The sequence below is a fragment of the Oryzias latipes genome, chromosome 15 (genome assembly GCF_002234675.1).
Source record: "Oryzias latipes chromosome 15, ASM223467v1".
NCBI lineage: Eukaryota > Metazoa > Chordata > Actinopteri > Beloniformes > Adrianichthyidae > Oryzias > Oryzias latipes.
Window position 1 is genome coordinate 6,797,850 of NC_019873.2, and position 13,839 is coordinate 6,811,688.

Here is a 13,839-nt window from a genome sequence, read left to right on the forward strand (position 1 = left end):
GGACGGGCCTTCTTCCATTCATTTTCTTAACCCGCTATAGCCTATGTATAACCTCTTCCATCCTTGTGCTGCGCTTGCGCCAAAGCGCCCCGACTACTACCGTGTCAACCTGCTGCTATGATGACCGTATTTAGCGCACTCTGTGTTGGACACACTGGAGGGGTGAAAAAGAGGGAAAACAACTCTGAGCTACAGAGGATGTGAACAGGTGAACAGGTGGAGCGGAAAAGCAGGTAGAGGGGCGGGGGAGGGGCTTTGGCTTCAAACTGTCAGAGAGATGGAAACATGGGCGTCAGATTCACATGCAGCTTTCACTGCGGGAGTTGAAGCAGAGACTTTCTGGGACGATCTCATGAACTCAAACATGGAAACATGATTACCAAGTAGAACTCTCCAAAATATTAAACCTGATCTCTCCACATTCTCCGTGTCTACCATGCATCGATACACACAGACATGCAGCGATCAGACCATAACGTTAGCTCGTAGCTCCGCCCACACGCGACCGCGGTGTCAGCTTTAAAGAACGCAACTTCTAAGAGGAGGGGCGGGGCGGCAAACCCCCAACAACAGGTTAGATGACAGAACCCATTAAGCGTCTCTACCTGGTGTGTTCACGGAGCTTCAGAACATAAGACTTCAACAGCCACCCAGCCTAAAGTAGTCCGTTATTATGTATTCATGAGTGGAAAAACCCCGCCGAACAGACCCTAAAACCGCCCAAATTATGCATACCCGCCCAAAGCCATTTTTACCCGCAAATTTAGAACAAAAACTGCCCAATTGGGCGGAAAACCGCCCAATCTGGCAACACTGGTTCTGGTCCTTGCCCTTGAGCGCTGGGGCTCTCCAAAATTCCAACAGTGGGTGAGCCCATGCTTATAACACTCCTTGTGGACCCCCACCTCTCTTGGGTCCTCTTCCTGGGCAGGAATGGCCAGCCCTGCCTTGCTCTCTCCTGGACCAACTGTGGGTTGGGTGGGCGGCTGCCTGGAGCTGGGGGGGGGGCTCCTTTTGGGGACCCTGGCTTGTGCCTGGGTCCGGGTTGGGGTGCTCAGAACTCCTGGATGGTGGTGGGCTGCTCGGCTGGGACTGGGGGTGTGGCAGGGGGCTATTCTTTGGGTTGGGCTGGAGCTTGCACTCCCTGACCCCTGTGCCTCCCCGCTCTCTGCTCTCTGGCTTTGGGGGCCCCTGTGGCGGTCCTGTTGGCCCTGGCCTGGGTGGCGGTTGTGGTTGCCCGGTGGGGGGTTGTTCTCTATCTGCTATATTGTATTGTGCAGGTGTTTTGGGGGGGGGGGGGGGGGGGCCTGGCTACCACTGCTGCTGCGGCGGGGCATCAGTGTGGGGATGGCTGGGCCCTCTCCCACCTTTTTTTTTTTACATTCCATCATCCACCCCAGAAGAACAGAAACACTCACTCGAGCACAGGTGCTATTTCACCTTTGCACCAACAGTTTGCGTGACTGAATGAAATGCTTCACATGTGCTAGTCTGTATGCACAAGTAAACGTGTGTGAACAGCAGTTGTGTTGTAAGGTTTTTGGAGCTAGCAGGTATGTTTGTAACATTTGAGAGTGTGGACATGCCCCGCCCCTTTTAGATTTATTATACAGTAGAACTACAACTGACAGTCATGATTATAAAAATCCAGCAACTTGTTGTTATATGCTGCTTAATGGGTTTACCCCCCCCCACACCCTTCTATAATTACCCTCCTACCCCCCCTCTAACATCCCTCTATTTTCTTCCCTCCTTTTCTATTCCGTCCGGTCCAACAAAAACGGTTACAAATATAATCTATATGAATAAAATGTAGTCTAAATTACAAAAGGGGGTTATTCAAATATACACCTTGTGTCAGAAGATTCATAACCCCATGTTGTCAAAGTATAATATGACACCTTTGCATAGCTGTTTGACAGGAGGACAAATAAATAAACAAATAAAAAATAAAAAATCCAGCCTGATAGGATTTACTCCAGTCAGTGTCAGCCCAGTGACACTCACAGCCTTCCCGTTGTCACTGGCGGAGCAGCAGGTCTTCGGCAGCTTCTGTTCAGGTTCAGAACACTCGGTGTCGGTGGAGTAAGCATCAGGAGGAATGGCGTAGTCGCTCTCCGACGCCACTGAAGACATGGACACGCCTGCAAGACGGGTCGTGGGTGGAGAGGGAGAACATGATGTGATGAAAGCTACAAATAAATGTCACTCTTGTTATTTTTTTCCCTTTGTTTTAATCTCACATCCAAAAATGAAGGTGGACCTCCTTCTCTGTCAGATTTCTACAGTTCTGGAGGCTGTTTCCCTCATTTTGTACATTAAAACACACTTGTGATTTTCCCTTCTTCTTTTGTTCTAAAGTCAATGCTTCAGCACTATTCTAAAGATAATAATGAGGATTTTAAAATAACATCTATTAAAGTCTTAGAAATATCTTTGCAGTCTAACTACAAAACAACTGTGAGGATGGTTTTTGATTTTTCCACTTTTTTCTTGTTTTTTGTCGTGTTCTGTTTTCAAGTTTTGTGTTTCTATTTCTCCCTAGTGACAGTTACACCAGGGTCGAATTGTTAATTATCCAAATATGTACTCATTTTTTCCTCTGTGTCTTTAAGTTTTGAGTTCTTCATTGTCAGGTGGTCTGCATTCTCACCCTTTTAATTTCTCCCACATTTCAGTTTGTTGTAGCATTAAACCTTTGAGTTTGTGATACAGGCCCGGTCTCCAGCAGCTTGGGTTCCTGACAATAACTGATGCGCAGAGTTAACAGAGAGTCGTTAAACCCACCATGAAGCGCTTTTGCATAAAACTGTTTGCAGATGGAACAGTTTAGAGTAAAATTAGGTAAACTATTGTCTGTTCCAATCTTTTTTTTTTTTAAACAGCTCTTACAGTAAACTGCTAAAATCTGCACTCAGACATTTCCAACCCTCTTTAAAACTTCACCAAACATAGCAGAATTGATGCACAAAAAAAACAGAAATGTTTCTTCAGTATTATTAAAGATCATGCTATCTATCCAACGGCGAAGGTAGAGCATTTTATATGGGGGGAGGGGAGGGGTTTGGATGGGTGGCAAATGAGAAAATCAGAGTGGAAGGATGAAAAATACACATTTCAATAACTAATATCATTATAAAACTGCAGTTCTTTTAGCTGAGGTGCTATTACTAATGCTTAAAGAAGCTTTTTTGTCAATAATTATATTATTATTGACTCAAATGGGGGGCAGTAGAGGGAGGAGCTTATCCATCTATCTATCCATCCATCCATCCATCCATCAGAATGGAGAAAAGGTTTCTTGTTTATTTCTTGTTTAGCCACAAGGCTCTGTAGCCTCTGCCTAATGGCAGCGACATGAACCAATGAAGCAGGAGGTGAGAGGATGCTCAGTGATGAAGGTGGATTTCCTCATCACTCAGGTTCTTCACAGTTCAGAGGATGATGGGTTGTTTGAGGTGTGGCCTCTTTTACTATTTAAAGAGTTCAGTTTTGTGTTTGTAGATGAGAAAGTTATACCTGTTGGCAAACCAAAGTTAAAATATGTTGGATAATGGTAACATTTGTTTGCAGACAAAGACAGATTGCTGTCTAACGGACGGGCAGATATCCATCTCTCTCCCTCTCAGAAGCTTTCAGCATGAAAACATTAAAACAAGATCTGGTAGAGTGTATTTGTCGTTACTGGAGCTAGAGGAGAGCTCATTTGGGCTGTACCTCTCTTCAGAGACCGAGGGCTGCCTGGGCTGCTGTCCTTTCTGGAGCTGGAGGAGGTGTGGGAGCTGCAGAGGGACCCGTCCTCCTCTCCTGAGCTGGAGGACTCCTCAGAGCTGGAGGACTCGTCTGAAAACGGACTGCAGCTCAGCAGAGTGGCTTTCTGTAAATAAAGGGGTGGGTGTGAACAGGGGTGGACTTACCATTAGGTAAAGGGAGGCGATTGCCTGGGGGCCCCCAGGCAATCGCCTCCCTTTACCTAATGGTAAGTCCGCCCTTGAGCTGAATACTTGAACTATATCTATAATTAGTTTCTGCGCAAATTATTATTCAACTCTGATCTAAAAAAACAAATCACTGAAATGGCACAAGACTGCTCCCTAGATAAGGGTAAATAAAAATACTCCTCCACGTAGCCACACCAGCCTGGGTGTTCGACAATGGCCGTTCACACTAACAGGGGGCTTTTATATACCCCCGGCCTACCGGGCGGGTGGTGGCGCTTGCTATGGACGGCCGCCATCCAGAGATATTTACACATCGTCCAATCAGAGCCGTTGCCAGCTGGCGACCCAGCTGCCACGACCCTGTGGCTAACTGTCGTTTTGTAAAGGCCTCATCGCCACCTGACTGACTGCCGCCATCTGCATTCTTGACCATGCCATAGATTTTCAAAAAAAAATCGCTTCATCTTGAATAATCTTAAAGATTCTGCCGATGCCTCCCCATCGTGCGGTGACAGTATATGTGACCGTCTGCCACTTGTTCTGAAGCACAACTGTGCTAAAGAGCAACAACGGATCAGTACCAGCTGCACTCTTACCCCCTTTAGCCTCGTGTAAACTGGTGTCGTCATGTTTTTATAGATGAGGGACGTGTACTGCTCAAAGGCAGGACAGGTCGACTGCAGAGATGAGTCTACATGCAGATGACACTTGTGTTAGACATCAGGAATCTTCACTGTAGAGATGGAGGTTCTTGGAGTGTGTTACCTTTGCTTGATGACTTTGAGCAGGACGTGTCAGACAGTCTGATTCCTGATTTAGCAACTGCATAGATACGACTCTCCTGTGGAGAAAATGGACATTAGTTGGTACCAGCAAGGAGGATAGCTACACACATCTGTACAGACTCTAAACAACAAGTAAAAGAAGATTTCCAGTTTGGTGTTGCGTTACTGGTAGAAGAAAAAACTCTACATGAACCTTTTGTTTTTGTCCTTCTAAATATGTCTTTGTTCGCGTTTTGATGTAAAATGAATAACCTTCCTGTTTGTGTAGCAAATGCTGAAACATTGAAGAACTTTTGGAGCAGTGTATCACCTGTAAGGTATGAAATAATGACAGACGAGCAGTCTCACCCAGGAGGGCAGTCTGTGAAGTGGGGGGGTGGGAGGCTTGCTGCCGGGGGCCGAGGCCTCACAGTCTGGCCCCTCTGAGCTCGTCTCATGATCTGCTGAGGGGTGTAAGGACAGAAACATGTCAGAATCTTGTGAGCTGTGCAGGATTTTTTGGGGTGGGGGGTGTTGTTGTCTGTCTCCTTGCCTTCCAGCAGCTGGTCGATGTCTGTTTCCTGTGGTCGGAGTGGGCGGAGCATGCTGAGGGCGTTGCGTGTTTGACCGTATGTTGCCTCACTGCTGACTGCTGGCTGACTCAGGTGTTTCTTTGCCAAGGAGACACTGATGGACCCTGCGCTTGCCGGGGTCCTGAGGCGGGGCTGTTTGGGCAGAGCGGGGTTGTCTCTGGGGTCCTGGGGTGTGGTGGGTCGCTTGGGTGTGAGAGCGGGGGTGAGGATAGGACTGGGGGTGTTTGGTTCACTGGAGGAGGAGGAGGAGTCAAGCGTCTGAGACTGGAACCTCTCGTTGAGGTCGCCCGAGACGAGCTTGGCCGGGTGCCCCCCCTCCCTCTCGTCCTTACACATGTCCCCGTCACATGACTCCAGCAGGCTGAGGCGGGGGCGCTCCGCCCGCTGCATGTCATCGCCAAACACAGAGCTGCTGTCGTCCGAAGCCGTCAGGTAGGTCTCACTGCCGGGTCGACTGAGCTCCAGGCCCGAAGCCCCCTCGCGGGCCTCGCGCAGGGCTCCCCCCTCCGATACAGCAGGAGGGAGTGCAGAGGAGGACCCAGTAGACTCAGGTTCAAGAGGGCTTTGACTGTGGTTTTCAGGTGTTTCCGCTTGATTTGGCTTTTGGATTTCCTTGTCTGGGGAGGAAGTCTGCTTTCTGCTGGTCACTAAAACAGAAAATAGGAAGAAGCTGTGAAATACCCATGGTTATACCCATTCTCATGACACTTGTGCTATCTTGTGGGGTCCAGATGACCCCACTCCCAATGTGTTTATGCATTTAAGTTTATACGTGGGAGGCACTTTAACGTTGGGGTCATCTAGACCCCACAAGACTGCACTGGACCAGTTTTCTTCAATGATTTGTGATCTTCACTGGTGTCCATGGATTACATGAAATCTTTCCACCTTTATCCACCTTTGTCATGGTAGGGAGAACACGTCAAAGTAAGGGTGGGGTCATTTAGACCAGTGTTTTTAAACCCTTTTTGAGCCACGGCACACTTTAACCTTGATAAAAATCCTGCGGCACACCAGCATAAAAAAAAAGAAAAAAAAGGAGAATCTCATAGTCTGCATCGATCTACAGCCCCTCCACAATCTCAGATGCATTTTTGTGATAATTGTGGCAGAAAAAGCTGGAAGCTGCAGCTGTTTTTTCTAAAAGATGTAATAAAAGTTAAGTTAGAAGATTTAAAACTGTTTGATGCGTGTTCGTTGTGGTTTCAAGACGTGAAAGGAAGACTTGTGTGCTGAGACGCTGTCACTTTAACCCAATGCATCATGGGCAAACAGCCGCCGATTTCAGACAGACTAGCGTCTCTGAGCTTCATTGTTTTGTTCACTTGTTCCACGGTCTGACACCGGATTCTGTGGAAAGCTACACCGCTAAAGACGAGCTTTAGCTGGTATTTTTGTTAGAACTGAGCGACTTATGAGCAGAATCAGAACAAGGAAGTGAAGACTTTAACCACTTCTGATTGGTCAGACTGATGAAGTGTGATTAAGCCTCCAAGAATGATTGGTGGAGACGATTAAAGGGGCGGGACTTTGCCGAAAACAGCTGACGCAACGGCTACACTACTCAGTGTTTTATCAGGGCCTGTTTGGATGAACACAGAGCTGATATCCTGGAGATGGTAAATGTTTTTAAATCAGTTAATGAGGGTAATTTCCCACGGTACACCTGACCATCTCCCACGGCACAATGGTTGAAAAACACTGGTCTAGACCCCACAAGATAGCACAAGGGATAAAGAACAACCCGCACTGTAAGGCAGTGGCCCCCAACCGTTTTTAGGCCACCAACCAGTTTAATGTCAGACAATAGTTTCAAGGACCAGCCTGTATGAGGCTAAGGTTGACGTTGACTTTTTTAAAGATATTGGATCACAAAAACATCTGAATTTCAAATTAAAATGCTACAACATAAAATGTAGTTTAAAATTAGAAACGGCAAATATTTCACAAACGATGAAGATTCAATTAAACAAAGTTGTTGATTTGTAGAAGTTGTTTCTGGTTTGTCAATATTCAATAAAGGCAACATTTTTTTTTTCATGGAATGGGATTATATCACTGAGAATTTAAATCAGGCTCAGATTATTTTTTAAGACAAAAAGATGAATTGTATTTGTTTATAATTAAATCTTGATTCATTGTTCATTTATTTTTAACTCAGACAAGTATTTTCTGTTCTAAAGTTTCTTAACAGATGCCTGCCTAATTTAGCCATGCCACCTTTAAGGTGTGACGGATAGAGCAAAATAAAATGACACAACAGTCATAAACTGGTATTTTCTAAATATAATATTAAACATGAATCTAATGCGTTTGCAACTTTAAAATCAGCATGAATCTAACATGAATGCAAAGTGGGCTTGGTACGTGGAAACCATGAGCCCTTTTGGAGTAAAGACTCCTCCTGGTTTCATCTGCAAATAGAAATATTTTACTTTGAAGTCAAAGACGCTTTTTTTATTTGCTCACTGGCTCATTTCTATCCAAAGAAACTCTTCAAAGATGTTTGTTTTTTGTCAAATTTGGGCTTTTAATTTAGCAATTGCAGCAGCTGCCGTAACCCTTGTGCTATCTTAGATGACCCCACCCTTACATTGACATTGATTAAAAACGTTCACTGAAAACCTGATTCTTACCAGCTTCCTCTCTGTCCTCAGTCTCTCCCTGCACACCCAGGCTCCTCTGGGAGGGAGAAGGTCCAGAGAGGACCTGTGGGTTTTTCCCTCTCACCTGGAAACAGCCAAAGGTCAGGCTGCTGAGGCGCTGAGCTTCCCCTGGACAGTCCAGGAATCCACGCCCACCGCTCGGTTTCTGCTCAAATGCTGCAAATAGTCCAGGAGTTTTACAGTCATCATGGAAATAGAATTCCTGCAGATGGATCCTAAAGAAAAGCATGAAGTGTCCCACCTTGAAGTTGTTTCTGTAAGTCCAGGATCTGGGCCTCCTGTAGCTTGTTGGTTTCTCTCAATGCTGCATTCTCAGCCTCAAACTGAGGAACAGGGATACACAAAAGTAGGATTACTCCCACGGCGGGTTCATTACTTTAATTTATGCTCCAACTTTCCCTGTGTCTCTTGTAACGTCCTGCTACTGTATTTACCTCAGATAGTTTCATCATCACCCATTCCTTGATTTTAGCTGCTTTCTCCTCCACTGTTTTGGCATCTTGAAGTCGGATCTGTTTCTGTTCAAAACCCAAACGAAATCAACAGAGGACTCAGTCACCTGGTATACAAGCAGGGGCAATGTTTAATAGATATGTACAATTTCTACATGGAATGAACCTAAAAGTCTCAGTTGTTGCTGGACATACTCAGATCCTGTACCTGCTCCTCCAGCTGTTGCTCCAGCTGTGCGATGTGGTGCTCCTTCTTGTGCAGTGAGGCCTGCAGCTCCTGGCACTGCTGAAACAAGCGCACCTCTGCGTCTCCACACGGACCTTCTGGAGCCTTGAGCTTCTCCTCCATCCACTGCGCCTGAGTCCATCACACACACTGACGCTTGAAAAGCGCGACCAGCGTCCATGCACACCCAAACGGAAAACCGCTTTGTTCTGGTTCACTTACCTGCTGTTGTGCAGTAAAAGCTCGTTTTTCTGCATCTATCACCTGAGTCTCCAGCTGCTGAATCTGGAAGAATCATACATACATCAAATTCACACAGTAGAATGCCATGGTGTGCCGCAGGGCTCTGGGGTCTTGACGAGGCTGTTTTTCTCCATATTTAGGCTACGAATGTAAAACATACAGATACATATCAAAAAAATCGATGTGGTACAGGGAGGACCAGCAGTGTTGGTTGAAGACCTCCGATACATACAAGATTATATTGTTAAAGAGGTATTAAATAGATTGGGAAGTAAATAAATGCTTTCTGGCAAACTTAGTCACTAATAGTCAGCTTTTCTTCCTGGAGTTTCTGCAGAGCAGTAGTAGTTCATTGGGAATTCCTGCATGAATCTTTTTGTCTGCATGTGGATGCATCAAAATGGAGTGAAGCAGAGTGCTCATAGCTTCCACCTAACAAATGCAATCATTTTTTGTCTGCTGTTGATTCATGATTTGAATAGAGAAATACTCAGAAATGCAATTTTAGGCTTATTTTTCGTATTATATGTCCTCCAAGTTAAAACACCAAAGATTGGTAGGTTGAGTGGGTTAGGTTTAGGTTTGGATGACTTCATTTCTTCTACAGAAGTTTGCATCTTTTAACTGAAGCTCCTTAGAAATCACTTCTTGGCTGTAAATGAACATAATAATGAATATATGAATATAATATATATATATGTAAATATTTGTTATATATATGTTTTATTAGCTCTTGCCTCACAGCAAAAAAGCTCAAGTTCAAGTACCAGCAGAGACGAGGTACACGGCCAGGTACAGGAGCACGTATGAGCCACCTCTCATGATCTCAGATCATTTTAAATGCAAAGTGGTGCAACAGAAAATAAACAAGGTGGCCCTGTTGTTAATACAAACGCCATAAAGGAATTTAGGTTCTTTTTATTTTGAATTGAAACCACTGAATGAGAGGATCCAGCAGGGTTTAGCTTTACAGCACATTAGCTATTTTGAAAACCTAGATCAGTTTAGGCTGCTTAATCCAAACTATGTTTTTAGGACCATTCAGAACAAATTCCTACAATATTCAGTGTTTAATGAAGAGTTGGTGCGGAGAAAGAATGATGGATGCTTGGCTTAGTTTCAAAAAGAGCAGGTAAGGAAAAAAAGACATTGGTAAAACTAAAGTATTTTTAACAAAATATAGAAAAAGTGAAGGAAAAGAAAGAAAGAGCCACAGTAAAAATGATCTTAACATCAAAGCCATCATCTGAACTGAACTTAGTCTCTACATTTCTCTGAATGAGCAGAACCTCTGCATGTGTATACAGATTATATATCAAGTCCAAACACCAAAAGCAACAGCATCAAATGACCCAGACGGTGTCCTCGATGTAATGAGGAACCCACTCAGGATGAAGCAGAAAGCGTTGCCCCTGTTCTGGTTCAGTTATTCAGAGGAATGTATATTTTCATCTCTGTCTTCAGACTCGACCGCTCTTATGGTTTGGTTTTACTTGTTCTCAGGTGAGTTGGTGGTTAATACACTCAAGCAAACTTTTAAGTAAATCTTGAATTGTGTTTGCTGAAAACTATGAAAATCTCTGGCTGTCTTCATTTCACCTGTCAAAAAGCCACAACAGATGAAAGCGGATTCACACTCATTTCCCTTTCATAAAACTACAGAGATTTCTGCAAAAGGCAAAAAAACAGAGAGTGCAAAAAGGCTCTAATTGGTAAGATTTCTCTGTAACATTACACTTGGTGAGGCTGTTGCACTGCAGTAGAAGCAAGTCACATGTCAAATCATGAACGAGCGAGGAGGAGGTGTGGTGTTTATAATGTTACAAGCAGCCCTTTGTATGCTAAGATCAGAGCAGCGTGTGGAACCTGGCAGGAATGTGTTAAAACTGCTACAGCTCCTCCAGCTTCCAAACATGGACACATGCTGGACCCTGACACACAACATGCACAATATCTACACTCACATCACTAATATATGTATGTAATTTTGAGTAGAGGGGAGAAAGATTGATTTATGCTCCACAGTCTTTGAAATTATTCCAAGTGGAGAAAAGAATCTGTGTATGCTGGAAAAAAGTGTTAAAAAGTCGAGAATTTTTGGTTCTTGTTGTGTTTTCAGGTTTTCCTCCTGTCAGTCACACCAGGTTCAAGTCATTACAGTACTCATCCACAGTGTCTTGATTCAAGGGGTTGATCCTCCATGTATTGAAGTGTCTGGTGTCAGCTCTTTTTTGTCAGGTCATCTGTAATGTCACCCTGTTGTTTGATGGTTTGTTGTCGGTTGTATCTTAAATGTAAACGTGTCTTGCACCTCTCGACCACCGTAGTTTTGTGACACACTGAGCTACTTTATTAAAGTTCTAGTTCCTGCCTCTGCATTTTGGGTCCCCGCCCACCAGTTACAGACACTTTGAATATCCAGTGCACAGGGAAACAACAACCCTTTCATGGAAATATACCTACTGGTAGGCCTGCACAATATATCTCAAATTTATCGTTATCGCAATATCAAGCTGTGCAATGTGCATATCGCAAAAGACGGCAAAAATCCCAATAAATGGTTACCTTAAATATGCTAAAACGATCTTATGGATGCTTGAAGTAATTCCCAAAACAAACAAATCCCTTTTTGTATTTGACCAATTGACTGGACCCCTCTACATCATAGACCAATCAGATGGAGTTCTATCATGTTAGATGTTCGACTCCTATGTAGATGTGGGTCATTTGGAATGCAATTTTTAAACTATTGCAGTGAAATGGAAATGATGTTTTTGGTTGTTTTTTTCCATATCCCTCTCTTGAGTTTATTATTGGGATTGCTTCAGTGTCAGATGTAAAATATTCAGTCTGTATATGATTGAATAAACCAATTTTTTAAAAGGTGAAATACATTTTATTTAAAATGCATTGGCCCTTTGTGAACGAATAAGTAATAATAAGTGATTAGACTACTATGTTGGTTGAGCCAACAAAACAGAGCGCAGAAATCAAGCTGACCATAGGTTATCTTGTTTTTATGTTACTGGTCTGGCCCACTTGAGATCAGATGGGTTAAATGTGGCCCCCGAACCAAAATGAGTTTGACACCCTGTTGTAGACAGTTGATCCTACCCACTCTACCCCACCCCAAAGCAAAAAGCATTTACTAAAGGATTGTAGCAGAAGCATTGTGGGGTACACCGACCTCCCAGGCCTGGCTGGCGCAATCCTCGCGCAGACAGAGGTTCCAGGTAGGTGCCACCCCCTAACCTAATCTGTATGTTTAAAAATCTCCCACCACCTGTCCGTGATTGTGTGCTTAGAGACAAAAGCCTGGGCCAAAAGCATAACAGGAGACCTTCATTAATGGTTGTTTGAGTCAAGTTGAACAATCAGAACAGGTTAACAAATATTTAACTAACACAAAAGGGTTTTGATGGAGTAAAAGTGTATAAAAGCTTACACAGCATGTGGGCTTCTTGGACCTTTTTTTAAATTACACATTTTCTTACACAATAATCGGGCTGGACGGTTGGCTGTGTGTAGGACTGGCGCAAGGGAAACCAGTGTTTGATTCCCATAGGGCTTGATGAGCTTGATCCAGTGAGGGTCCCTGGCATTGACAGTATAAGAGAGAGAACTGGATGGATCGTGTGTGACGTCATCCATACAAAAAATGCCTTACCTCCGGCTCAAAAAAAATGAAGCCAATTTAGCCGCCATTTTTCTTTGATATGGACAATGCTAATTGGAGACAGTGATTGGCCCGAGTGGTCTGAGTCAAGATTTTTATGGCAACTACTGTTGCCAATCAGGAGTGAGCTTGTTCGAAATCCACACCCCTTCCACTTAAAGTGGCTTGGGAGAATTGTCAATCAAACGTTAAAGGTGGGGGCCAGCCGCAGCCACATGCTTTTACTGAGGCATTCGAATGGTTAGTTTATAACTTGAATAACTTGCAATACAGAAAAAATAGTATTAACAGATTATCAGAGCAAGAATGGTTATTCTGACAAAGATAGTGTCTGAGTAATAGCTGTTTGTTTCTTTATAGAAATCTATGGGGTATTGGCTTCTTGGAACCACAGGTACTTCCTATTTGGAATGCAAGTGGGGAGGGGTAGCTTTGTTCTACAGTCAGTGGTCCTTGGGCAAGACCCTTTATGTTACTGTCTAACTATGTAGCCACAAGGGCGCCCTAGTCTGGGTCTCCCTGTGCCGGTCAGCAGCCCGGATAAAATATCAGTTTGTGTCAGGAAGGGCATCCGTCGTAAAACTCTCTGCCATATCACCTGTGCTAATCACTAATTCGCTGTGGCGACCCCTAAAGACACATGCCAAAAGGTGAACAACAATAATAGTTTCTTAGGCAATAGTACTTTTTATATACTGTTCAAGAAAAAAAATTAAAAACATAACTAAATTGACAAATTGTTCAAATTTCTGAAATGATGCAGAATAAACCTCAACTCAAGACGGCGATAAAGTCCAGCGAGGTTTTTCCTTTCAAAAATGAGATGACCAGGTTTTGGCCAATGGAGTCCCTGATACTTTCCAGGACTTGGCAACATACAAACTAAACACATACACACCTACACAAGCACGCACACACAGACGGGTCTATGGAAATACTACACTCTTAAATCTTTTATATCACTTTGCCAGTTTGTTGTGTATAGTGGATCTTTTAGGTTAATTGTCATATTAGTGAATGCAGCTGTTTTCATGTCCAAACTGCTGTGAAAACGAACAACTCCAGAGTCTCTCTGTGCGTGCAGTGGGTGGAGAATGGCGTGACTACAGCCCAGTTTTCCTCTGAACTTTTTTAGAGTTCAGAGTCAGCCACACCCTGCCAGACAGCGTCGCAGTTTCCACTGTGCAGGATTTTCTGGACCAAAGTTGACAAATGGTGGTTCTGCGGTCACTGTTCCATTTGTCATTCTAGGGAAGAAATGATTGAGATGTAATACAA

At 44.0% G+C, this 13,839-nt stretch overlaps 1 protein-coding gene across 5 annotated transcripts in view; it reads right to left on the reverse strand.

The window, feature by feature from the left end:
* Positions 1 to 13,839, reverse strand: part of plekhh2 (pleckstrin homology, MyTH4 and FERM domain containing H2) — a 43,378-nt gene that overhangs the window by 21,882 nt on the left and 7,657 nt on the right. For 2 of the 5 annotated variants that reach the window (XM_023963175.1, XM_023963174.1), the window contains exons 3-13: positions 8,865 to 8,927; positions 8,625 to 8,774; positions 8,399 to 8,482; positions 8,206 to 8,287; positions 7,935 to 8,120; positions 5,259 to 5,945; positions 5,075 to 5,169; positions 4,707 to 4,782; positions 4,538 to 4,632; positions 3,718 to 3,877; positions 2,008 to 2,144 (exon numbers count right to left, since the gene is read on the reverse strand). In XM_023963175.1, coding sequence (XP_023818943.1) covers positions 2,008 to 2,144; positions 3,718 to 3,877; positions 4,538 to 4,632; positions 4,707 to 4,782; positions 5,075 to 5,169; positions 5,259 to 5,945; positions 7,935 to 8,120; positions 8,206 to 8,287; positions 8,399 to 8,482; positions 8,625 to 8,774; positions 8,865 to 8,927 — 1,815 coding nt within the window. Of the gene's footprint in view, positions 1 to 1,977; positions 2,145 to 3,717; positions 3,878 to 4,537; positions 4,633 to 4,706; positions 4,783 to 5,074; positions 5,170 to 5,258; positions 5,946 to 7,934; positions 8,121 to 8,205; positions 8,288 to 8,398; positions 8,483 to 8,624; positions 8,775 to 8,864; positions 8,928 to 13,839 lie in introns of all 5 variants that reach the window. The other 3 variants (XM_023963172.1, XM_023963171.1, XM_023963173.1) reach the window with 2 other exon arrangements.